Source organism: Nannospalax galili, unplaced genomic scaffold (assembly GCF_000622305.1).
Source record: "Nannospalax galili isolate Female #2095 unplaced genomic scaffold, S.galili_v1.0 scaffold312, whole genome shotgun sequence".
NCBI classification, from domain to species: domain Eukaryota; kingdom Metazoa; phylum Chordata; class Mammalia; order Rodentia; family Spalacidae; genus Nannospalax; species Nannospalax galili.
In genome coordinates, this window is record NW_008335967.1 from 5645178 (window position 1) to 5671616 (window position 26439).

The following is a 26439-nucleotide window of genomic DNA, read 5'->3' on the forward strand; positions in this document are numbered from 1 at the left end:
CCCACATGGCAGCTAACAACTGTCCGTAACTCCAGTTCCAGGGAATCCGACAACCTCTTTTGTCCTCCGCAGTCATTGCATGACATGGGTGCACTTACTTACATGCAGGCAATACACGCATACACATAAAATAAAAATAATATTTTTAAAAGCTATATTGCTATAGTTTGAATATATTAGAAACAGAATTAGACTCATTGACAGTATTTCAAAGTGCCTTTAGATTTTTTACCAAAAGCACTTAAACCAACTAATCCTTTTTTTTTGTTGGAGACAGGGTCTGTGTAGTCCCAGATGACTGGGAACTTGCTGTGTAGACCTGGCTGGCTTCAATCTCATAGAAATCTACCTGCCTCTACCTCTCAAGTGCTCAGATTAAAGGCATGCCATCAATAGGCCTGGTCAAGTAATTGTAACTGATTTTTACAAAGAATTTATTTTCCCTGAAAAATTAATTTACATGTTAATGGTTCTCTTGAGTATTTATACAAATTACATGTATTAAATGTTAGTCATATAGCATTAGCAGTAGTTGATTTAAATGTAACTAATACTTACTGATTGAATAAAATATGCCCTAGAAACAATAAAACATGATATCCTAAAATCTAGTTCTTATATATTCTTACAGAGTGATTTGACTCAAAGCATTATCTTTATAATAACACCTTAAACCTACTGCTTTAAATGGACAGTTTGTCTTTAAAACAATAATTCTGTGGATGCTAGAATACTAGAAACATCAAGAGTTGTTTGTAATTCTCTGTGCTTCATTTGGCTTGCCCCAGTATCACTGTAATATGTGACTGAAATGCTCGATGCAATTCAGGTGAATTGTGTAAATCATAGAAAATATGTCAATGCTAACATTTTCTAGTAATCTTACTTTTTTTTTTCTTAGCCGCAACAGACTATGAGGCATTCCATTCCATAGAGGGTAAAGGAACCTTTCTTAATGCCTACTTTGTTGATGAATAGGTCAGCAGGGATGCTATTTGAAAGAGGCTGGCTCTTCTCTAGCAACTAAGAGCATCACCACCATGATGCTTAGCCTCTACTGGTGCAGCAAATGAGATCCTCAAATCTCCTCCTACCCCTGGTGTGGGTATATGTATTCTGCCATCGCACCAGTCTGCAGTAGGTGCCTATTTCTGGGGATTTTTAAAAACTGGTTTTGCGTGCTTCATCGTTGAAAAGAGTAAAGTTGATCTGTGATTCACTATCCTATTGTAAGGAATACTAATACTATTCATTACCAAGGATAACAAAAAGCATGGTATATTTTACATGTGCCCAGAATAGAAGTCTGTTTTTTCTTATCCTTATTTATAGGAGAACAATGTTTCTTTGTTATTCTCCTGTGTTCCCTAACTCTGTTGTTAAATTTCTTTAACATGGGGCTGAAGAGATGACTTGGCAGTTAAGAACACTGGCTGCTCTTGCAGAGGATCCAGGTTCAATTGCCAGCACCCACATGGTGGCTTGCAACTGCCTGTACTCCAGTTCCAGGGGAATCCAATGCCCTCTTCTGACCTCTGAAGGCATTGCACAACACAAGTGCACTACATGCAGGCAATACAGTCATACACATAAAAATAATAAAAATAAAATATTTTTTTAAATTGCTTTAACACAACTAACACTAGGTGTCTTTACAGCCAAGAAATTTTTTAAAACACATAAATTATGCTCTCTATTTTTTGTATAAAATACTACACTGGTACCTTATTTTTGTAGGCAATATTTTATAACTGCCTTTCTCAAGAGCTAGTATTGCTTCCAATAAATATGCCAAATGTGTATCCATTAAACACAGTACATTTTTAGCTGAAAATATAGTTTGTATGAATATATGCTTGCAAATGCATTAAAAGATTTGACATTACTATAGCAACTATAGAGGCAGATTTATACATTAGAACTAGATAATTTTAATGAGAAAGAACTGGTTCGAAAAATGATTGGGAAAAATCTCCATTATGGAAATTTGTGCTTCATTTTAAAAACTTGTAAAAATAGAAGAAATGGTGCTTGCTTAAAGGAGTTTCCCATGTCAGCATTGGAGTTTTTTCTTTAGAGGAGATTTAGCCATACCAAGCATTCATAGACATACCACATCTGCACATTCATATGCATGCTGTTGGAGCCCATTCACAGACCTGCTGCTGCAGAAAATCTGTCCTTTTTCTTGGATGGGAAATTGGGGCTCTTGGACACAAGTTACCTTTAGAACCCTATTGCTCCCTCACATTCAGATACTCTGAATGTGGGTAGAGTTGAAATCTTAGAATAGTAAATAAACATGCCCCTATTATTCATAGTAAGAAAGGGAACTAGGTTCATCTGCAACTGTCTTATATACTCCCCTGGCTTCAAATGAGGCATAAATGTTAATGGCATTTTTTATATTTATATCCCTTATTTTCTAGTTCTCCATCCAAATTGCCAACTGAACTTGAGTTGTGCTTGAATGCCTCATATATATCTTATACTGGTATGAGAAACAAAATCTTTCCTCAAACTTTTCTGCAGGGATTCAGCCTTAAATTTGAAAGCTAGTGATAAAAAATAAACAAGTTTGTGTATAAATAAAACTATTCATTTGTCTTTTACTAAGTGTGTATATGTGTATGGGTGTGTAAAACATGATACACGTTAATTGGTAGGAAAAGTAGTAAGTTTCTAGTTTTTACTGTAACAAAATGATTTTTGAGCTTTTCTTTTGTCCTGTTTAGTTGAACAAGTCCAATATGATTTTCCTCCTAAATGTTGACCATACATCATTCTTTTTACCACCACTGCAATGGCTGTGAATCCACAGCTTCATCATTTCTCAGAGTGCTGCACCAGGTTCTTGTCTGGTCTCCTAATGCCACTTTCTATAAGGCACCAGCATAAACCTAAAAACTGAATTTGGTCTTTGTCGTCATCGTCGTTTCTCTGCTTCTTTAAATGAGTTACGTTATCAAAAGAACTGACTGTGCATTGCAGAGCTGTTCTTGTAAGGCTCTTCACAGTCTGACCCAGTGGCTGCCACTTCATTTGTCCTCCTCCCCTTTAGAAAATGCTCTTCCTCTCTGAAGGCAAATTAACTTTTATTGCCTTTATATTGCTGCATCTATTGTTTATCACTGTTGAGTTCTTTTATGCTTTGTGGTCTGTCCTCCTAATGCCACTTTTATAATTAATTTTTTTATTTTTGAGAATTTTATACAAGAATATTGTATTTGCATTATTTCTATCCCTCCCAGTCCCCCAGCAACTCCTCACCGCCACTCCATCTCGTGTTCTTCTCTTTATTGTTACATATGCACACATACATTTATAAATATACATACATATATAATGCTGTGGTGCTTGTGTGTACCTATATTTAGGACTGTCCATTAGGGATTAGATAACCTCTCAGGGAGCTAGTCCCTGGAGAAAACTGATTCTCCCTCCCTCAGCGTTCATTTATTGTATCTTTTCATTTTTTCTTCACCGCCCCCACCCCTGAATCCACCTTGGCATGATAACTGGTTTTGTCATGTAGATTTCATTAAACTACCATCTTGTGGAGATGTCATTGGTGCAGCTTCCCTATCATATCTAGACTGCATTAACTAGCAGCAGGTGTCCCTCTGGCTCTTACATTCTTTCCACCCCTTCTGTGATGTTCCTTTAGCCTTAGGTGTGGAGATTGCATTGTAGATATATCAGTTAAGGCTGGGCACCTCACAATCACTTAATTCTTCACCATTGCTGTAAGTTCATATGAGCAAGTTGCCAGCTGCCTGGAAAACTATGTTTCCTTATGGTTATTCGTCACTCCTGGCTCTTACAGTCTTTATGCCCCCTTTTCTGCAGTGGTCCCTGAGCCCTGGGTGGCATATAGAAGTCTTCCTATCCAGGGACACAAGCTCTACAGTCTCTTATTCTCCACATTTGGGCCAATTGTGACTTTCTATGTTAACCACCATCTGTTATGTGAGGAAGCTCACTGGTGAGAGTTGAGAGATATATTAAAATTCTCTCTGGCCCCTGTTCTGCTGTGTTCCCTGAGCCTTAAGTGTAGAAGTTGCATTCTGGATGTGTCACTTGGGGCTGGGCACCTCACCTGCATGTGATCAGTTGTGGAACTTTGTAATAGTCTCCATCTGTTGGGAAAAGAAGCTTCGATGAGTGGCGAGAGGTATATTTATCTGTGAATATAAAAATATGTATTTAGAATATGGTAAGAAATTAACATTGGTCTAGAGAAGCGACAGAAGTAGATTTTTCTCTAGGGTCCATAACCTCTCTATCCATTTGTACTTAGCTAAGTTTACAGCACCATGCATGATTTTGCTCCCATTCAGTAGGCCTTAAATCTAATTAGACAGCTGTTGATTACCCCAAAGATGAAAGTGCCACTACTGCACTAGTAGAGATAGTTTACTGCTTGTGCCACTTTTAAATAAATCCACATTTTTGTCTTTTGCTATTAGTTTATTCCTTTCTCTGTAATCAGATGTGTGTGTTTATTATTAAAACCTCTAGAATAGCACTCACTGCGTTGCTGCCATTTTTATTGCTTGTCTTCTGCTTTCCCAAATACATAGACTTTTTCATGCACAACGTCCCCATATGAATGACTTCCCATTCTCCTTACATGCATGTAGGAAAAAAAAAATCACAGTGACTATTTTTAAGTTGAACTGTTCTGACAGTATTTACCTATCTTTTTTTTCTGTTCCCACTTACCTCCTGATTTTTGTGTGGGAAAGAAATCTCAGTTGCACAGTTGATTTATGCCATGAACCATCATATCTTCTAATACCAAACCAAATATGGTGCTTGTTGAATTGTGTGGGACTCATACATTTGACATTTCATATATTAAATTTATTTAAATAATTTAATATGTTTTGAATCAAAGCTTTTCCAAAATAATCAGATGGGCTGTTTCATAAACCAGTTGACCTATATACCATCCTATAAAAGTATAAAAATAATGAGCCTGTTAAAAATTAATTATGGTTGTAAATTGATTTCTTTTGTTGGCAGAAAGAACAGTTTATTAGCCCAGGAACAGGTTCACACTGTTTTTACATCAAGCATTTCCAGCTGAAGCTTGTTAGTGACTGCCTCTCAGATTAAGGAAAAAAATCCTCACTGTGGTACATGAACGCCTATTGTTAAGACATAAATAATCAGCTCATCCCCTAAATGGATGAGAACAAAGAATACAGTGATACACAGCAAAGATTAACAAAGCAAATATTGCACAGCCTTGTTTAAGTTGCAAGCCAAAAATATTGTATATATAAGATTTTCATTTCTTAATTTTCTTTGTGATTGTCTCGTCTCACTTGTCACAGGAGCTGGTTAAAGGAAAAAGAATATATACTTCATTTTTAAACATTAATATTTGCTCTTATTTTTGGTTGACACATAATTGTGCATATTTTGGGAATACTGTGATAATTTAACATGTGTACAATGTATACTTATAAACCCAGGGCAATGATCATCTTCCCATACATTGGTCATTTATTTGTGTTAAGAACTTTTATACCCCTCTCCACTAGTTTATTGTAAAGTACATAATGAAATTGTACACTCTGACCACCTACAGTGCTCTCTGATGGTAGAACCCATTTCTCCTATCTAGTTAGATCTTTGTACTTGTTATCTGACCCTCCTCTACAGAGCCCTGGTTCCCAGCATCACATGACCTCTTCTTGAACAGAAGCAAATTTCAACCTTCATATGCCAGGAAGAACATGTATTTTTGTTTTTCTGTGCCTAGCTTATCTCAAAATAATGTCTTTCAGTTCGCTCCATGAATACTTTGGTTTTCCAATTATGTTATTTTATGCTAAGATAATGCCAAAGTTCTAATACACGAAAGGCAGGGAAATGCTGTCCTTTCTGATAGCAAGATGCTTCCAGGGTTTTTTTGTTTTGTTTTGTTTTGTTTAATTTCTCCACTGAGGACAAAAAGAATTTTCTTTACAGAACATCAGTGGTAACATGACAGGTTAAATAACTGACAGTTAGTGCTGGACAGATGGCTCAGTGGGTAAGAGCATTTGCTTTGCAACCAAGAGGGCCTGAGTTCAGACCCAGCACCCTTGCAAAAAAAAAAAAAAAAAAAAAAAAAAAAGGGGTGTGACTGCAAATGCCTGTAAACCTAGCAGTGTGGTGGAAAAAGCAGGAGGATCACTGGGGCTTGCTGGCCACCAGCCTAGCTCCAGGTTCGGTGAGAGACATTCCCTTTATTCAGAGGAACGAAATGGAGAGTAATAGAGCAGGACATCTGACATCTTCCTCTGGCCTCCGCACACACACAGACGTAGACATCCCCACACACATGCCTGTACAACACACGCACACACACTCGAAGAAAGAAGAAAGGCCTGGCACGCTGGCACATGACTTTATTCTCCGCATTCAGGAGGCAGAGGCAGGCAGATCTCTGTGACACCAAAGCCAGCCTGGTGAGTTCCAAGTCAGACAGGGCTACAAGGAGACCCTGTCTCAAAACATATAAAACAAACAAAAAAAAACCCAGATGACATAAGCTAAAACTATATTTTCTAAAGTAGAATGTAAATCTTGTCTGAAAAGAAAGTCTGCTCCCTAGACTACTCAATTCACTTAAAATTGTGTTCTTTTGACTCTAAGCCTAAAAAATGGACAAGAAAACAGCTGTGAAAAGTAATATGTACTTCCTTAAAACCGGGACATTATTTGTAAAATATTCTGTCCTCAGATGTTGTAGGAACCCAGAAGAGAATAATTGCCCCCAATGTTAGTTTTTCTTATGTCTTTTCATTACCTTTATTTTTCAAAGATTTTAAAGTTTATCCTAACTTAGTACATCGAGCTGTTATGTCTTTTGTATGATTGGTAGCTATGATTTTGTGTAAATGATCTTTTAAATTACAATTGTGTAAAAAAAATTTGCTTTGGGATGCCATTTTCAATGTTCAGTAATTTCAGATTTTAAAAAAATCTTTTCTTCGTACCTAAAATTATTTATCTTTTAGTAAGTAGCTTATCTTTCAAGCAGCAATTCTATTTTCAATATTCAGCCTGTCTTATGGGAAGCTTGCATGTCATTACAGAGTTGTTGATCTCTTTCCAAGGCTATGGTGTTTTCCTAGGGCAGGGCATTTGTTTGCCTGTGCTGCACTGAGCGATACTTCTCTGTAGTGCACATTGTCACTGAAGGGCTGAACTCTGTGGTATCTGCAGCACCCCCTGTCCGGCCTGCTGAAGTGTTTGGTGTGCTGCAATCTCAGGCTAGCCTTTCGCTCACTATGCCTTCGTCCTCAAGCTCTCCATACCCACTTCCCACAGAGTTACCTTTACTTGTTGCCTGTAACTTCAGATTTGGGGTAACTTTGGGAAATCAACTTCAGATCCAGGCGATTCAAATCCAGTGCTTTTAAATGGTTAGCTCAATGATCTTCAGCAATTTACTGACCTCCCTGAGGTTGTTTCATTACCTTGAAAAAATGTTTATTTATAATTCCTACTTATGGAGGAATGGTAACGATTGGAGAAGTTAGATGCCTAGCACAATGCTTCATAGAGCCTAGACACATTAATAAATTCCAATCACCAAACCACTAATTTCCCATGGTTACTAATATTACTAAGTAGTTCGCATAGCTCTTTTTCCCTGTCTGTAGACTTGTCTCATTAGATCCTGAGGAAAAGACTGAATGCCAATTTACGTGTACATTTATTCTAGGAATTTTGAAACAACAGGAAAAAAAGATAAATGCATACAGACCAACACTACGGTCCTTTTTAAACAGTAGTGATAGTCTAAGCAAACCACTTTCTAGTATGCATCAGCACCTGAAGTCAGGCATTGTTTTGGCTAGGCACTTTTAACATGTAAAGTAGTCTTGATAGTTTAATTTAAAATTTAGCAACTTTAAAATGTTTTCCCCTTAACTCCTCCAGCATGGATTTTCTTAACTCCTCCAGCATGGATTGGGATTTTCATGTTAAATAATTGTGAAACATTAGTTGACTTGGGGTGGCTGATTAAGGGCTAATATTCTGGTCATCCTTTTATGGAATCTCTTCTATTAAATGAAGCATTGATTTCTAAGGCTTCCAGGTTCTGTGAGCTAGCTCAGCATTTTAATTTTTTTTAAAGATTTGTTTATATGTTGTGTATGTGTGTCTTGAGTGTATGTATGCACACTGTATGTATGTAGGTGCCCGTGGAGATCAGAAGAGAGCATTGGATCCACTGGAACTGGGTTTTCGAGCAGTTGTGATCTACCCAATATGGGTGTTTAGAACTGAACTGATTCCGCAAATGTAGCAAGTGCTCTGTACCTCTGAGCCATCTCTCCAGCCCTCAGAATTTTGTTTTGTAATTATTTTTATACTAGAAACTTTTCACTTTTGTTAAATTTTAAAATTAATTAGTTTTTATAGCTCCCAGACAAAATTAGAACTATCATCATTTTGAAGAATAGATATTAAAAGAATTCGGGAAAATTAAACAGGGTGGGTTTAGTGTGTTATAAAAGTTTTGCCATAATCCTCCTGTACTATCAAATAAATAATGTTTTACTAGCCCCAGGTTTGTGGCAAATTTGTGAGAACCTTTTTAGGCTCACAGCATGGACCTAATGACTATAATCCCTTCTTGAAGCCAAGCCACAAGGCATAATTAATCATGTCCCTTAAAGTAGAAAAAAAATTTAAATCTATTTGTGTATAAACCTACTCCAGCAGTATATCAGTATTGAAATGATTAGCCTTCTCTGACTCCCACTGAAGGCCACATTGTATCAGAGTTTTTTTTAAATCCTCATAAATGGGGCTGGAGAGATGGCTCAGCGGTTAAGAACATTGACTATTATTGCAGAAGACACAGATTTGAATCCCAGCACCCACATGGCAGCTAACAGCTGTCCATAACTCCAGTCCAGGGGATCCGACAGTGTCTTCTGTCCTCTGCGGGCAGGGCACAACACGGGTGCACTTACCTACATGCAGGCAATACACGCATACACATAAAATAAAAATAAAAAAAAATTTAAATCCTCATAAATATCAGTTCAAGATTATTTTTGCAAGGTTTTTATAGCTCCATAGATACTTAAGCAGTTTGAAAAAAGGTGAAGATTTATAAGATCTCTAAACACCTTGTTTGTGTTTTTATTTTCTTCATTTAGCTTCTCTTTAGGTAATCATACTTTGCCTGCAGTTATAAGAAGTGTGAACCATGTCTTCCATGCACCCTTCACTAGTCCTCCAATGGGAACATTTTGTCAAAACCATGCTAAAAAGATCATAGTCAGGAAGCTGACATTGATGGAGTCTACCAATCTTCTTCCAATATCCCTACTTCTCTGTGTAACCATTTTCTGTGTATGTGGTTGTTCATTTTGGGGACAGGAGGGTAGAGGATAGCTTCTGAAAATTTATTTGTTTAGACTTGGTACTAATACTGAACACAAGGTGCTCTGCCACTAAGCTACACTTCCAACCCCTACATCTATTCATCTTTGTGTACATTTCTGTGTCTTTGATGATTATAGGAAATGTTATCCCACATACAGGTTTGCATATTCATTACCACAATCAAGGAACAAACCAGTTTCATTATTATAAGGAGCCAACCTATTTTCCATTGATAACCATACCTCTTAATCTCCCTCTCCTTCCCCAGTCTCTTGATGGCTGAGATTCATCCACATTTTTGCATGTATCATTTTGTCTCATATGTCATTGTTCATTTTTTGTGTGTAAAGGTGTGTTTATTTTTGTGTATGCAGGTGTGCATATATGTGGAGGCCAAAGATCACTGTTGGGTGTTTTCCTTTATTGCTTTCCACTTTATTTTCTGAGACAGTATCTCACTGAACCTGGAACTCACCAACTGGCTAGGCTGGCTGACCAGCACCTGGGATCCACCTCCCCACTCCCCAGCACTGGGGTTGCAGGTGTGCATTGCCATGTTGACTTTTTATGTGGGTTCTGGGGATCCAAACTCAGGTCTTGAGTCCTCATACTTGCTCACTGAGTCATTTCCCCAGCCCCAGTTGGTTTGTCTTTATTGCATAGTAGTTCCCCATGGTGTGAATGTATCAGGTATAACATTAACCTACTGAAGGACATCTAAGTTCTTTTGACTGTGTTTTGGTTTGGGGGTTTTATTGTTTTGTCTCTTGTTAATGAAGCTACTTTGAAAATAGGTATACAGGTTTTTGTATGAATATAGAACTGTCTGATTGCTCTTCTGCTTAGGTTGTTTCACTTTTCCACTTTTTAAATGTCATTGCCTTAAATATCTGATGCTGTTAAAATTTTTAATGAAATATTATTAGAAGACTCACAAGGAGCTGGTGTATTTTTCCATGTATGTGTTCTGTCCATGATTTTTCTTTTTGATGCTCATTTCCTTTTATAATTTTGTTTGAAGAATTCTCCCTAGCTATTCTTTAAAGGTAGGTCTGTTTGTTTTAGTTACTTTGTTGCTGTGATAAAAAACACTGACCAAAGCTAACTTGAGGAGGAAAGGGTTTATTTTATCTTACATCTCCTGGGTCACAGTTTGTCACCAAGGGAAGTCAGGGCAGGAACTCAGGGCAGAAACTGGAGGCCATCTCACAGACCATGGAGGAACTCTGCTTACTGACTGACTTCCCTGGCCCATGCTCAGCCTGCTTTCTTATATAACACAGGACCACCTTCCCAGGAGTGGCACCACCTACAGTGGGCTGAACCCTCCCCAGTTTCTCAACAATCAAGAAAATGCCCCACAGACATGGACACAGGCCAAGCCAATGGAGATAATTCCTCAATTAAGGTTCCCTCTACCCAGGCATGTTAAGTTGACAACTGAAGTATCCAGCATACTGCTAGTGGCAGATTTCTCTGATTTTATTCTTAAGAATGTCTTGTTTCTACTTCATTTGCAAATAATAGTTTTGCCAGCTGTAGAATTATAAGTTCATCTTCACAGTACTCTCTTCTGTCAGGGTAGGGAGGGAGGGGGTGAGAATAAGGCCAGGCTCACTTTCTGCTATTCGATGGTGAGTTTAGGCTCCTTCTGTGTTGTTCCTGTAGGCCTCAAGTCCCTGCATTCCCCAATGTCTTCTTTCCACCTTTCCCAATTCTTACGTTGACTCTTATGTTATTTCCAGGATTTCTAGTTGTACTTAGCAGGGAGGAACAGAGACTATGAATCTGTGTCATCTTGTCTGAACTGGAATTTCTGTAGTTGTTATATCCCTACCCTCTAAGCCTTTGTTAATATTAGATTATGAAGTATGTTCCAGAATAATTCAAAGCTCAATTGAATGATAAGCCTTCTGTAAATTAAACAGTGCTAAAAAAATGCATAATGTTTAAGTATATTTTCCTGTTATTATTTAGGGAGTATTTCTCTTAACAAAGATTAAGTCCTCCTGTGGTGGTTTGAATGAAAATGTCCCCCATAGGCTCCAAGTGTTTGGACATTTTGTCCCCAGATGATGGTGCTGTTTTGGGAGGTTTTAGAAGGTGTGGCTATCCTGGAGGAAGCACGTCACTGGGGGTGGGCCTACAGAGTTCTTAAGCCTTGCCAGATCTCCAGTCACCCTCTTGCTTCCTGTGCCTGCATGATGATGTGAGAACTTAGCTTCTGCTGCTTCTCCTCCAGCCACCATGCCATGACGGACTGTAATTCCGCTGGAACAGTAAGCTCAAATAAACTCTTCCTTTTATAAATTGTTTTGGTCAGTGTTTCTATCACAGCAACAGAAAAGTGACTAATACACCTCCTAAGATGTTAGTTTATTGCCTATTAAATATTCTCTTCTCTGCTGGAACTAAAAGCTATAAATAACTTTCTGCATTTAGGAGCTTAACAACAGGAATGCTCTCATGTATCCCTTTTCTTTGAGTAACAGATTTGTCTCTGAATCCTGAGCAGCTGAATGGGAAAGACTATTTCCATCTTTATCTTGTGCATGCCAGTACTTGGGTACAAGGATAGAGTCAGAGGACCTTCCCTGTCTAGAAACTTCTGTCATATGCACACTGACCACATCAAACTATTTTTTAGCTGCCAGTGTTAGTCTGGTCATCTGGACTTACTGGGTTGTCATGAACATTTAGTTAAGCAAGGAAGTACAGAGTAGATATTTTCCGTGATCCTATTCATATCTTTGAATGCTACTACCTAGAGTAAGTCCTCAAGAGTTTTGTGAATATTCAATTGAAAATAAAAATTAAGTAGGTTAAGGATGAAGTAATGGTAAGGAAGGAATGAACATTCTTATATTTATACATATATAGAAAGTTCTGTAAAAGTTTCATGTATATTTTTCCAATGGTTTTTTTTATGTGGGGTGGGGGGGGGTGTCTTTTTGAGACAGCATCTCCCTGTAGTCCCAGCTGGCCTGGAACTCAATAGGTAGACCAAGCTGGCTTTGAACTCACAGAAATCTGCCTGCCTCTGTTCTGGGATTAAAGTATGTGTACCACCATGCCTGGCATCTAATGGTTTTGATATGGAATTTTGAATGAGTGTGTTTGAGATTCAAGGTGTTGAGCCCGTAGATTATCTTTGTACTTGATTATTCTGATTTTACTCCAGCAATATTTCAATAAACCAAGAAGGTACTCTAAAGTGTCAGCACATTGGGATGCTGCTGTGTGTGACAACTGTTTCTTGATATATGTTTACATGTTGTTTTGAGTAATACTTGTATGACAAGACCATAGAATGATGCTTTTTTATGTGAAAAACCAACTCCTGGTTAGGTTATTTTGTTTAGATTTAAAATTTTTAAGTATTAACTTTCTGAAATCAGCCCCCCTCTCCCTAAAAGTCAAGTGATTATTGTACTCATATTTTGGAAGTGGATTTTGGCTGTTAAATCTTGAAAGGATACATTTTTCACAGTTTACATGATTAGTTTACAAATGGCATCATACTAGAACTGCAGCTGACATCAGGGGATCACTTTCCAACATTTGCCTTTGGATATTCATTATAAATATCAGAAAAGTATAAAACTCAGTCATATGAAAGTATTTTTGAAATTTTCACCTAACTAGATTAAAGACAAATTTTGTATTTTTCTGTGAAAACTGTGGGAAAGTAATTTAATGGGTAATAAAAGAATCTAATTAAATCTGACAGTATTCAAGTTATAGGAAAATAGAAGTTATAAGTAATACAAGAAAATTCCAGTGGCAAAGTAAAAGGTAGTTAAGCCTTTCTTCTATATTGAAAGAAAAAGTACAAAGGAGACCTGCCTTTTGCAATAACAGGAGTTTGTTGTATGATTTTCAAATGTTTTAGTAAATGAATTCCTTAAAGAAAAATAGAGTTGCAGTTAATTTAATTTTGCCATAAGAGATTCTTTTATCTCTGGATAACTTCCTGTTCACTAGAAATGTTCTGTAGGGCTAGGGAGTTAGCTCAGTTAGTAAGTGCTTGTCTTGCAAGCATGAGGACCTGAATTTGATCTCCAGAACACATAAAAAGCTAGGCATGGTAACATATTTGTAATCTCAGAGTCGGGAAGTCAAAGCCAGGCAGATCCCTGGAGCTTGCTGATCAGCCTTCCTTGCTAATTGTTGAGCCTGGGGTCCTCCTGAGGAACCCTGACTCAAAAAAGTGAGTGGCTCCTGAGGAATAATACCTGAAGTCATCCTCTGACCTCCACATGCATATGCACATAGATGCAAACACACAGGCACACACACGCATACTGCTTTCATGAGAAAATGCTATAAATGGTTTTAAATATCTGTTAACAAACTATGACTCTTCAGCAGCTACTTCTAGTTAAAATAGGTTTTTCAATATACAGAGTTTAAAATAGTCATAATCTTTGCAGAGTCATTTATATGTATTTATTAACAGTACTGTGAAATTTCAAATAAAGGTATTGTGTAATTTCATTAAAGTTTCTCATAAAAAGTATCCTTTTGTTTTTAGATTACCTCTCTAGTAACCCTACAGCTTTTGACCCTGGTTGGCCATGACGATCAACTTGACGGACCAAAATATAAATGCATGGTTTCTTTAGACTTCATCAGAGCTATTGCACGGTAACTATAGATAACTGTTAATGTAAAATGTCATAATTACGCAGATGATGTACTAAATATAAAAATGAATGTCCTTTCTAATATAATGTCAGTCATTTAAACAAGAAAAAGATCCCTTAAGTGCCAAGAATGAAAAGCTTCATTGTATGAATTCTCTTATCAGGTTGACTAATGATATAAATTAAGGTTAGTATCTAATATGTTAGATGCCAGAAATCAAAATACTAAAGTACTGAAACATACTGGAGTAAACATCCCAGATTAGTAAAGTGGGATTTCAGAGACCATTGCCTACCAAAGCCTCCTACGTACTGAAACAAGACACGTGGCCTAAGTCTTAAATTTTTTTAGCAGACTACAGGCCTTTAAAAATTCTTACTTAAATAATACTCATAGAAGCAGAGTGTTGCATTCAAGAGATAAATAGTTGTATTGCATGTCAAATCTACATACTGTTCTATGCTTACAGTTTTAAGAGGGTCATTGACAAATGTCATCATACTGATGAGACAAGGGGAGTGATGAAGAACCATGTCACCTCCCTAACTGATGGTCAGAGTATGAGAGAAAATTTTTGAGAAGGATATCTTAATCATCCCAAGTATTTCCAAGGCTGATTTGTGCATAGTACACAGTCTGAGCAATTCTAAAGCATAAGGAGTTTAGAGAAGACAGTATGTTTGTAATAGTGAGACTTGTCTGAAGCCATGAGGAGTGTCCTCACAAAGAGGTGTACTTTCTATTATGGAGAGGGTTCGATCGTGTGTATGAGTAACTGATGCCATCTTTTGGTCACAGCTAGATTGCTCTGTGAGAGCATAGTGGAAGAAGTAATGTGCTTAAATGAATCATGGGAAGTATTTGCAAAAATTTCATAGTGTGAAATATGTAGGTGTAAGATAGTATTTATTAGGCCTAAAAATAGCGCTTGAGCACAGTATGGATTTTCAGATCTCCTCCAGTAAACTTTACAGGAGCTTCTGAGATTCCCAAGTTGGCAACCCCTGCCCTGAAGTCTTCCCTGAATTAAAAAGCTCTGTGATAGCATGATGCAGGTATCTGGCATATCTCAGTGGCATATGGACTCTCACACATGAAGTGATGATTTTAATGTTTTATTCTGGTTTACACAGACAAAATTTAGCAGAAACTTTTGTTGGATATATTCATTATGATCATGAAATAAGAACAATTATTTTCTAGTTAGTAATACTGGAACATCTATATCTATACCTAAGAGCCACTCCCAAAGGCACAACTTTGGTTTTGGTTTTGGTTTGTTTTATTTGGGGTTGGAGGATTGCTTTTACTCTGAATTTATTGTTCAGTTTTGCCCTAGCATAATCATGTACAGGGCCAAGGTTTGTGGGTCTCTAACATACTGAACATACCTTGAGCCACACTAAATTTGATGTTTTAATCCATAGCAACAGGGGGATAGTAACCCTCATCCAGAGACATCCCCTTCTGGTACTGTCTCAGAAGGGAGCTGGAGCCATAGGCCTACCACTGTGCCAGCGAACTCTGTAACTTTCTTTCTTTTTGTTTCTTTACTCTCTTTTCCCATGGGCCTGCAGTATCTTCCATGGCTGTCCTCCTCCACTCTTACAGAACATTTTCTTCTTTTCCACTGACTTAACCTCCTGTTTTTCTCCCCATCCAGTGTCCTACCATCTTCTCCCACTTGTCTTCCTTATCTCCTGTTCTAGACTGCCTTCAGTTGCATGATAAGCATTCTGACCAATATCATCTTGGGGAGGAAAGCGTTTATTTGGCTTACATCTTCAGGGTTGTAGTTCGTCTGGGAGCCCAAGGTAGGAACTCAGGGCAGGAACCTGTAGGCAGGAACTGGAGCACAGGCCATAGAGGAATGCTGCTTACTGGCTTGCTCTCCTGGCCCCTGCTCAACCTGCATTTTTATACAGTACAGAACAACCTGCCCAGGGGGTGGTACCACCCAGGGTGGGCTGGGCCTTCCCATAACACTCAACCATCAAGAAAATGCCCTACAGGCCAGTCCAGTGGACGCAGTTCCCCAATTGATGCTCCTTCTACCCAGATGTGTCAAGTTGACAACTAAAGCTATCCAGCACACTTCCTTACTGAAACCTGTTTCTCCCCGATGATTCTGCTTTTGTTCCTTCTCCTCAAGGCTGTAGGTCATTTCAGTGCCTCTTCCTCCTTATTGCCACTTCCACACCACCCCAGCTCCAGCTACTTCCAGATCTTTGTAGTATGTGGCTGCCTCTTTATTTTCCTTGTGACAAATTGTTCTCCTCCACTCTCCCAGGCATTCCAGCTTAGGTACTGAGGAGTAAAGTGTAAAGTCCACTAGACTCTTGACTTTATTCAAACCACATCCTAACATCTGTGTTTCTTCTTTACATACTCCATACTTTCATAGAAAAAAGTGAGCCATCAGTTTAGATTCCCTTCAACTGCCAGTACCAATGCCCATCCTCTTCATTTCATTTATATATATATATATATATAAAGTCCTTCCTGCCTAAGCTAGATTCTTCACCTGCTCAGAATTCCTTCTCTTCCATTTCCCTAGAGCCTCTGCTCAGCTCAGATTACTTGCCCCTTCAGAGGAACCTGATACTGTTGACCACTGTATTTCTTAAAGCCCTCTTCTCTTAGAGCCTATGTATTCTGTGGTGCTGGTTTTGAAAACTTATTCCTTGGCTGTTTTTGCAGGGGATCATTGCCAGCTTGTCTTCTCCATCTGACCTTTAAATGGAGCTGTTACTTGAGGCTTGATCCTAGCCTCTTTCCTCATAGTACACTTTTCCCTAGGCAATTTAGCTACCTACAACTTCAACAACCATCTATACATCAGAAACTCCCCTTATTGTTAAAGGCCATACCTTGTTCATATTTTTGACCTTTATTAGACATTTACCATCTAACTCAATACTGAAGAAAAGAAAAATCCAACTTTCTCTCAGTGTTCCGTATTTTAGCTCTCAGCACTGCAGTCTGCCATATTGCACAGACCTGAAACTTGAGTCATCTTGCCATTTTTCTCTTCCACACTCTCAGTGTCCACTCATTTTTTCCTGTTGAATCTACCATATCTTCCTATAGATCACAAATTCATCCATTTTTATTATCTTATCATGTTACTACATTCTTTAGTAACCTAGTTAATCTCTCCACTCTTACCCCTTATACCTTACTATCCTCACTGTAACCAGAATGGCTCTATAAAATCTTAATGTTCTATTTGAAGTCTTTTGTATTTACACATAACTCTCAGCTCTGTGAGCCCCACTTCATATGGCCCTGTGACCAGCCATGCCTGGCAGCGCCTTCTTTCAGGATTTGCGTTTTATCCACACTTGCCTTTTTAAGGTTTTATATTCACCATTTTGCTTCCCATCCTTGTGTGCTGCATTTTACTACTCCTGCCCATCAATACAGTCTTTAAATTCAATGTGAATTTCTGTTTCTTAAGCTTCTTCAGACATGCCATGGCTACCATCACTATCTCTTACAATTGGGAAGATGCCATTTTGTTTTTTAATAATGTATTTATCAATTTCAGTGGCTAGCAGGCTAATTAGAGTTCCTCTTTCTGGAAAATACACTCATGAAATTCAGAGCACAGAATGTGTTTCCTTCTGTTCTGCCCATTCCTCAAGCCTTGTACAATGTTTTAAACTTAGTGTATGCTAAATAAATGTTACAGGTATTCCTGTACTTTCCTATATCAATAAAACTTCAGATAGAAAGAAATCATGTGAATTTGTTTTTGAGGTGATGATAAAAAAGGAAGTTAAGGAGGCAGTCTCATTCAAAATTGAGAACTGCTAGAAAGAGGAAGTCCTGAGGGTAGTTTGGAAAAAGAACAGATGATCAGGTTGATCAGTAATTTATTATGAAAAACTGCTATGCAGTTATTGCTTTTGAAGAATAAAATCCTAAGAAAGTAATGATAGGAGCACAAGTGTATAGTTATATGTAAAGTTATATATGTGCAACTTTCACATGTATGTGTATAAACTAGGAAAGCCTAAAGGAAGAGAGTAATGGTCAAAAGTCAGTTACTGTTAGGAAATTGAGCAGGTCTCTGATTTCATGACAGAGTACTCATTTATAATGTCAGCAGAAACACTTGCAGCATGTGATAGGGCAGAAGTCACATTCCAGTCCATTTAAATAGTATTTAAGAGAAAGTAGATGCAGCAAGCACAGATAGACCCTTTTCTCCTTTGTGAATTTAACATTCATCGTGTTCCCATTGTAAACAAATGCGAGGTTTTGAGAGATACAGAAACAAGTGTGACAAAGCTACATCCTTGATGACTGACTGACTGACTGACTGACTGACTGACTGACTGATTGATTGATTGATTGATTGATTGAAGATATGAGCATATTTAAATGTTTATGGGGGGAAATGAAGGAAAGTTAATGATATATAAAGCAGAAAGTTTAATTTAAAACAAAATCTTTGCAGTGTTGTAGAAATCTGGGATTTAGAATGAGAGTTGAAAGAGCCACATTATAAAAAATAACATCACTATTCTATTTAAAAGTCTTTCTGTTTAGATGTGTGCTCTAGCCTTAAAACAGGAGAACAGGGTGAATTCAAATGAAGCTGAATTTGAAGGTTTGGCAAAAAGTTGAGGAAATTTTCATCTGATGTCTGTTTTCTCTGTGAAGAAAGAGACAGAAATTGTGACTAAAGGCAGATGTACTAGCAGTTTGAAAAAAGTATGAGGTGTTTGAATTAGCTACCATGGGAATGGAAGAAAATGCTGACAGGGAAAGCATCTTGCTGAGAGGGTTTGAAGTTCTTGACCTCAAATTTACAGTGGCATCAATTTGTGAGACTTGTGATGTTTTCCAACAGCATTCCATATGCTAGATACTAGGACAGCAAAGAATTATAATTGATACCACATAGCTTTGGGGTTTTGCCAGGAGAGTTCAGTGGATGCTAGCAAGTGATGAACCATGGAGTCTGAGCTGGACAGGAAGGAAGGCAAACCAGCCAGGGCCTAAGAGTTGATGTCTGCCACATAAATAAACACTCAGTGTTGTAGGTCAGGAGAAAATGAAGGGATTTGTGACCTGATTGTGCCTAGGTGTTCCAGATAGCTGAAATGGAACAAATTGGGACTTGGCAGGTGGAATGTCTGAATGTATGTTTTGGGAGGTAAATATTTCAGTGTACAGTTATTAGAATGAGAAGACAAATGTGCAGTGTATTTTGTACTGGTACAGGTCTTCAGATAGAAAGGAAACCAAACTAATGCTAAATTTTCAGTGACTAGGAGATGGTGAAAAGGTGGTAGAGGGTGGTGCCTGGAATAGTCTGGTTCTTAGAAGCAGGGTTTTTTTGCACCTGACTGAACTGTTTGGGATATAATAGAGAGATGAACTTTCATTGAAAAGAGCTGAAGAGAAAACTGCCCTTTGGGGGAAGCCTTCAGTTATGCCCAGAATAGGAGAAAGAAAATCCATTGAAGACATAGAGGACCGGAGCAGTGAAAAGGATTGGATAAGAAAGCAGTAAGAAGCTGTTTCCAGAAAGGAAAGGGATGTGGAGTATAGAGAAAATAGGTGATCAAGAAGTTAGGTGTTGTCCGTGGGCTGTTCTTACTGTGAGATGGAAGTTATGCATTTGAATTACTTCTCCATAATCAGTGGGAAGATACTGCAAGATACATTAAGGTGCATCGTGACGTTTATAATTGTAAGTTACCAGAAGAAACAGATTTCTAAAAGAACCCAGACTGAAACTGCTCAAAAAGTATGAGAGGAAAAAAATTCCTGTGTTAGGTAAAAGAATTGATAAAATAGGGTACAGATAAAACTAAACCCTTAAATATGTCATATGATTTCCTTCTGTTGTTCCAAATTTTGATTTAAGAATTACTCCTAGGGGGTATAGGAAGGCCACTCAGTGGATACAGCACTATCTATGCAAGCTTAGGGACCAGAGTTTGGCTCCCCATAACATAGGTAAAGGCCAGACAGGAATAGTGACTGCCTGTAATCCCAGCATGTGGAAGGGAGAGACAGGTAATCCCTGGGCTAAGCTGGCTAGCTGACTTAACTGTAATTGGCAAATTGCAGGTTCTGTGAGCACCCTTGACTCAGTAAATACATAAATGAAGATGCACAATGTGAACCTCTGGCCTATATGTGTATGCAGACCACATACACATACACCTGCAAAAAATGTTTCTAGGAAAATCATTACCTACATTGTGCTTCCTATTTCTTTCTAGTTGCTTACAGTAGATAATACTTTTTTGTGTTCCGTTGGAGACACACAATCTCCTGCACTAGATAAAAGTTATCTGAAATCTTTGTATTTATATAAGTCCAGTACACATCTGGACCCTGGAAATAGTTAAAAAATGTAAAGTACAAAGGCCGGGCGTAGTGGTGCATGCCTTTAGTCCCAGCACTCGGGAGGCAGAGGCAGGCAGATCTTTGTGAGTTCAAGGCCAGCCTGGTTTACATAATGATTTCAGGTCAGCTGGGACTACAGGGAGACCCTGTCCCAAAAAGGCAAAGCAACAACAACAAAAAAGATTTCATAACAAAAAGTACAAAACTTTATAAGTCAGAGCTTTCCTTAAAGTGTGTTGTCCTTTAAAGCAGTTACTGTGAAAATGTGCAACATAGTATTTGACACTGGCCTTCTGGTTATGCTGTCAAATACTGATATGTTTTCAGAAGATATATGTGGGAATCAGTAGGCAGGTCACGTGGTTGTTGTGGGCTGGAGGAATGATAGAAGCAGTTGGACATCTTGGGCAGAAAAGGTTTCATAACCTAATGATTATACATATTTAGTTTCTTGAACATTCAGTTGCTTTTTTTTAGTATAAAAGTCTTTTTTTAATATTTTTTTGTGTGAATGAGTCTATTGCTTACATGTATGTAAGTGCACCTGTGTCATGCAGAGGTCAGAAGAGGACATCGAATTCCCTGGAACTGGAGTTACAGATAGTTGTTAGCTACCATGTGGGTGCTGGGAACTAAACCCAGGTCCTCTGCAAAAACAGTCAGTACCCTTAACCACTGAGCCATCTCTCCAGTCCCTTAAATGTAAAAGTCTTTTTGTTTAGAAGAAGCATTTCATTACAGTTTTAACATACTCAATAACAATTTCCAGAGCATCTCTTTCAAAAGTGGCTATAAAATTTTAGGTTCACAGTTGAATTCATACAGTTATACAATATTGAACTCAGTGTAAACCCTGTAAGACATAAAAATGAATGAGGTGGGTTTTGGGGTTTTTTTTAGTTTTTTTTTCGGTCTTTCTGAGACAGAGTCTCCCTGTAGCTCCAGCTGGCCTGGAACTCACTATGTAGACCAGGCTGGTCTTGAACTCATAGAGATTTACCTGCCTCTGCCTCCTGAGTGCTGGGATTAAAGGCATGTGCCACCACGCCCAGCTCAAGGGTAGCCGAAGAGACAGCATTCTTTTGTGGGTGCTGGGATTCAAACCTTTTATGTTTTGGTTGTTAGCCTTAGCCTTTAATGGCTGTGCTATCTCCAGCCCTGAATGAGTTTTTAACTTTTAAAAAAGATCTCCATTTCATTTTAAAGTATACTGTTTCTTACAGAAAGACTCACTGTTTTTGCCAATAACACTTAGATGTTGGTGCATGCATCTCTAATCTTTATATATCTAATTATTATTAGTCATCGTCAGTTGCACTAAGATCCTTGGTACTTGAGTATGGATATATGATTTGATTTGCTTGAGGACTTCCTGACAAAGAAGAGATGTGGACTGTAGTGAATCTCTTATAAATGAATACTTTAAGTTACTTAGAGCTTTTAAATTGGTTCATTCATTCTATTAAAGAACGTTTTATTGATGGGATTGGAGAGATGGCTCAGTGATTAAGAGCACTCACTGACTGTTCTTGTAGAGGACCCCAGTTTGATTCCCAGCACCCACATTGCAGCTAATAGCCATCCATAACTCCAGTTCCAGGAGATCTGACCTCCACAGGCATTGTACAACATGGGTGTACCAACCTACATGCAGACAGTACACTCATACACATAAAATAAAAATAATAAAAGAATATTTATGGTATAAACTGTGTTAAATTATTACTGAAACATATGAGTCCCACCATAAATGAATCTGTTTTCATTTGTTGATGATTTTTTCTAGTATTAGCTCATTAGACAAACATGTTTCCAAGTTAGTACAACATAGTTATGATTCTTCTCCTATTCATTCTTACTGTTGTAGGTGCTTCTTCATATTGATCATTTTATATGACTATATTGGTTCATTGAATAGTGCGTTGTAATGTAGACATTCTCCTAATGTTGGAATTTAAGTTTCTTTTATTTTAACTTCTTCAGTACTTTTTGTTTGTACCCAAGGCAAAAAATTAAGAATAAAAAAATCATTAAGTCCATTTTAGCTTGTTAACCTTTATAACAAAAAGTTACTGCTGAGAGTCATTATAGGGAAATGTGCCCAGAGATATGTAAAAATCCCACTTTCCTTTTTTGCAGATGAGAAAATGTAGCCTACTATATCTTGTTCCTCTCTAGATTTTTGATTAAAAATCTTTGTGAGCCAATAGCATAATTTTTAAAATGATTTATAGGTACCTTATTGCCATTAAATTGGGTCTCAGAGCTAAGTGAAAGCAAGTCGTGTTGTGGTTTCATACCTTACCCTTTGACTTTTTGTGCATGAGAGTTTTTTTCATTTAGGTGAGCACTTATGGTAATTTTGTCACTGTTGATGCTGATAAGATATTTTTTCCTGTTTAGAGAAATTTGATATTTTTCAGGGAGGCACTGTTACAATGAAACAAGTTGTTTTTTAATCCAACATTAGGTCCTACAATAGCCAGAGCATCTTATTATTTGAGCTATTTTTAAATATGTTTTCAAAAGCAGCATCTATAGTTCCCTGTCCATATTTCTTTAAATATTTGATATGTCAGTTATTTATGTAGGAACTCTTAAGAAAATGTGCTATAAGATGATAGACAAACAGTAATTGGTGATGGTTTAATAATTAAGGGCATGCAATTAGCAAATCTCTGAAAGGCTGTTCTCACATGGATGATTATTTTTCACAGAACTGAATACTTAAGGCTTTAATTTTATACTTATTGCTAGATCATTATATCTAATTATTTTGACCATTTATTCAAATAATAAACCTCCAAGTCTGAATATTTATGGTGAAGAATGAGTTTAGAGAAAGGAAAATAATTATATGTCTCTTTCTCTCTGTTATATTATTCTGCCTGCCATTAGAGTATAAAAATATACATCTACGTTGTCTATTGTAGCATATTCTTGGATCAGACAGATTTAGTTACAATCCACATACAGGTCAGCTGCTGTTAAAGACTGAAGATAATGAAAACAGCAAATGAGGACAGATGAGCTGTGCATTTATATGACGATAAAACAGGTGTTTTGGAAGATGGACAATGTTCAGAGGCAAAAAAAAGATTAATACTTTTGCATCTCTAATTACTTTATTCGGATTATTAGGCAGAAAGCAAGTAGCTTCCAAATGAAATCTAAACTTTCTGCAATATAGTTGGAATATATAATGTTGAGTTGCTAAAATTTTGATCCTTTTTTTTTTTTTAGTAAAGTTAAGTTTTATGCATGGCCAAAAAAAAATCAAAAAACCTAAAACATTGTGTTTCTAGTTACATTCTTTAGAAGTTAGTGCCATCCCCGCCCTGGTCGTTTGGCAGCTCCATCCAGTTGTTGAACGGTCAGTTGTGAATTACTCTGCATGTGCTTCACAGTCATACAAAGCTGAGCAATCCAGAGGTGAGGACGCTAACATGCTATCTGTTTTTGTTTATAGGACGGTGAACTTTGACATAATAAAATACTTGTATGATTTCTTGTGAAAACAAGCTTCAAAGCCATATGGACACTGTGACAATGACTAAGCCAAGCTGTGTTCATCCAACTACTTAGCTGGCCAGGGAGAGGAGCTCTTTGGCGCTATTGGATTTGTCCAAACAGGTGCTGGCCCAGCATGGAACCTGATGAAAATACTCTGATTGGTCTGAGTGGATGTGAGCAGAAGACTATTTACCAGGGGCCCTGGAGTATTTGGAAGCAACGTGTTAATTATAAACAGCAGGGTTGGAGCACAATCTGTTCTACTCTTAATGATGTTATCTTAACACTGAAATTGCCTGAAACCCATTTACTTAGGACTGTGTTTTGCTCTGTGAACTATCCCCTGCGCTTTGAACGTGCCAGCAGCCCTTGTTTGTATGCCCAGCCTTTTCACTTCCTCTCCACAGGAGCCTCTGCAGTTGCTTGCCAAAGCAGATTTCCTAAGGCCACCATTTTAGAAGTCCATCGTTGCAAACTATATAAGTTCGTCTTAAAATCTAAGTGTGTATCTATCTGCTTATCTTTTCTCCTTAATTTTCTCAAATACAAGGTGGCCTGCTCAGATGTAGACCTACTTTCTGTATCTAGTCCTGTTGGTGTCTTCACATGCTCTGGAAGGGTTATCTGGTCACTGTTGTAATTAACTACCCAACATGGCTTTTTTATCAGCATATGGTTTTCATTTCTTTTTTTTTTTCCTTTGAAAGTTCCACAATAAATTCTTTTACTCTTAAATCAGACATGGACCTTGGTTCTGACTGCCTTACCTGTTCATATTTTTTAAGCAGTTTTCTGTTAGCATTTGAATGCCTGAAAATTGAGCGGGTTTAAAGTGCTTAATTGCAATCTAGTTTAAATTTCAGTGGCGTTTTATTCCCTCACTCCGTTTTGGAAGACAAATTCTCGCAGTAGGCATTCTTAGGTAAGAAGCCTTTTTATGTAGTGATTTTCTGGCACTATCTGATTCAAAGAAAACAAGTAGTTTACCCCTTCAGTTTTACTCTGAGATAAGGAGTGGGAAGAGAGGAATGAATTGCTTTCCCCCTCCATGTGTAAGATAAGGGAAGACTTCCAGGTCAGAATGGTAGCACCCACCACTAGAAGTGTGCATCCTCATTCCAGTCTCTTAGAAGCTGTTTCAGTGCTTCACAAATTTGGAGAAGGCAGCACCAGGAAAAAGCCATTCAAGATCAGATTCACACTCAGGTTTCCGCATGCAGAGACCTGCAGAGAGTAGAGAGCGGTTTAGTTTAGGTAACTGTTTTCAGCTCCTCATATTCTGCTAAGCAGATGTGGGTGGCCTGGCATGGGCCAATCTGAAATTTGCGGTAGAAACTGTGGAATATTAGAGAGGAGAGGCAAATAAAAGCCGAGGGTAAGGACAGAAGGAGGCGAAGCATCTGATGAGCAACTCTACTGCTTCTCCCCACGCTTCTCACATCGTGTTCCCAGCCCTAGATGTGGCTTCTCTCCACAGTACTTGTAACTGCATTTTCCCTGCCCTGACTGGGCCTTCAGAAGTTTGCAGTTTTTTAATTTACTTTCTGATGGCTTGCTAAATAACTCAGTAATGTGATCAATTTATTTAAATGAAGAGTAATAGAGCTTAATATACATATTAGCATTTTAACAAGGGTCATCTGCAAATGATATCCTTTCATTGGAAAATATACATTTCCAATTATAAGAAGAAATCTATGAGAATCATGCTAGCTAGTGAGCCAGATAATCTGTCAAGAGTGGAGGCACTTAGTTATATTCAGTGTCTACTCTACCTTGGTCTAAAAGTAGTAGACTACTTTTAGTTGTTAGGTGACGAAAGTTACTAAGCTGTGGACTTACTGATTATTGGAATGCAGATGATCTTCTGCTTTACACTTTCCTTCTTAATTTAACCAGGAGCCAGGACTCACAGAAAAAGCCCTCTCTCCTCTTCTTCCTAGTCATTGCAATCCCACACCAGCCTTCAGTAGCTCTATAGGGGTAATGACAAAAACAAGGTAGCAGTTAAGACTTGCTGTGAAGTCATAAAATCAGGCAACCTTGGTCAAGCCAATTGTATCACTATGGCTTTGTGGCTCTAGCCAAGTTATTAAACCTCTCTGCCTCTGTCTTCTCATTTATTGCTGTGGTTTGGGATGTCACTACATGTGTTAGAAACATGGTCACCAGCCTGTGGCACTATTGCAAGGTAGTGGAGCCTTCACAAGGTAAGGCATAGTAGGAAAAGTTGCATTCCTTAAGGTGTGCCCTTGAAGTTGATATTGGGACTCCATTCCCTAACTCATCTTTGCTTCTTGGTTGTCATGAGGTGATCAGCTTCCTCACCACTCACTCCCTGCCACAGTGTAATACTCAGCCACAAGTCCCAAAGCAACAGGACCAAATGACTTAAGCTCTGAGCCAAAACTCTCAACCTGTGAGCCACAGGAAACCTTTCCTCCTTTAAATGGGTTATTTCATGAATTTTGTTATAGTAATGCAAAACTGATTAATATACAT

The 26439-nt window shown here is 37.9% G+C and overlaps 1 protein-coding gene across 1 annotated transcript in view; it reads left to right on the plus strand.

Annotated features, from left to right (window-relative positions):
* The window catches only part of Orc5 (origin recognition complex subunit 5), a 75950-nt gene extending 51273 nt beyond the window's left edge, over positions 1 to 24677 (plus strand). Inside the window, exons 13-14 of the mRNA XM_008830751.2 lie at positions 13940 to 14052; positions 23894 to 24677. Of these exons, the coding sequence (XP_008828973.1) occupies positions 13940 to 14052; positions 23894 to 23939 (159 nt within the window). The 3' untranslated portion in view covers positions 23940 to 24677. The remainder of the gene's footprint in view (positions 1 to 13939; positions 14053 to 23893) is intronic.
* The last annotated feature ends 1762 nt before the right edge of the window (positions 24678 to 26439 follow it).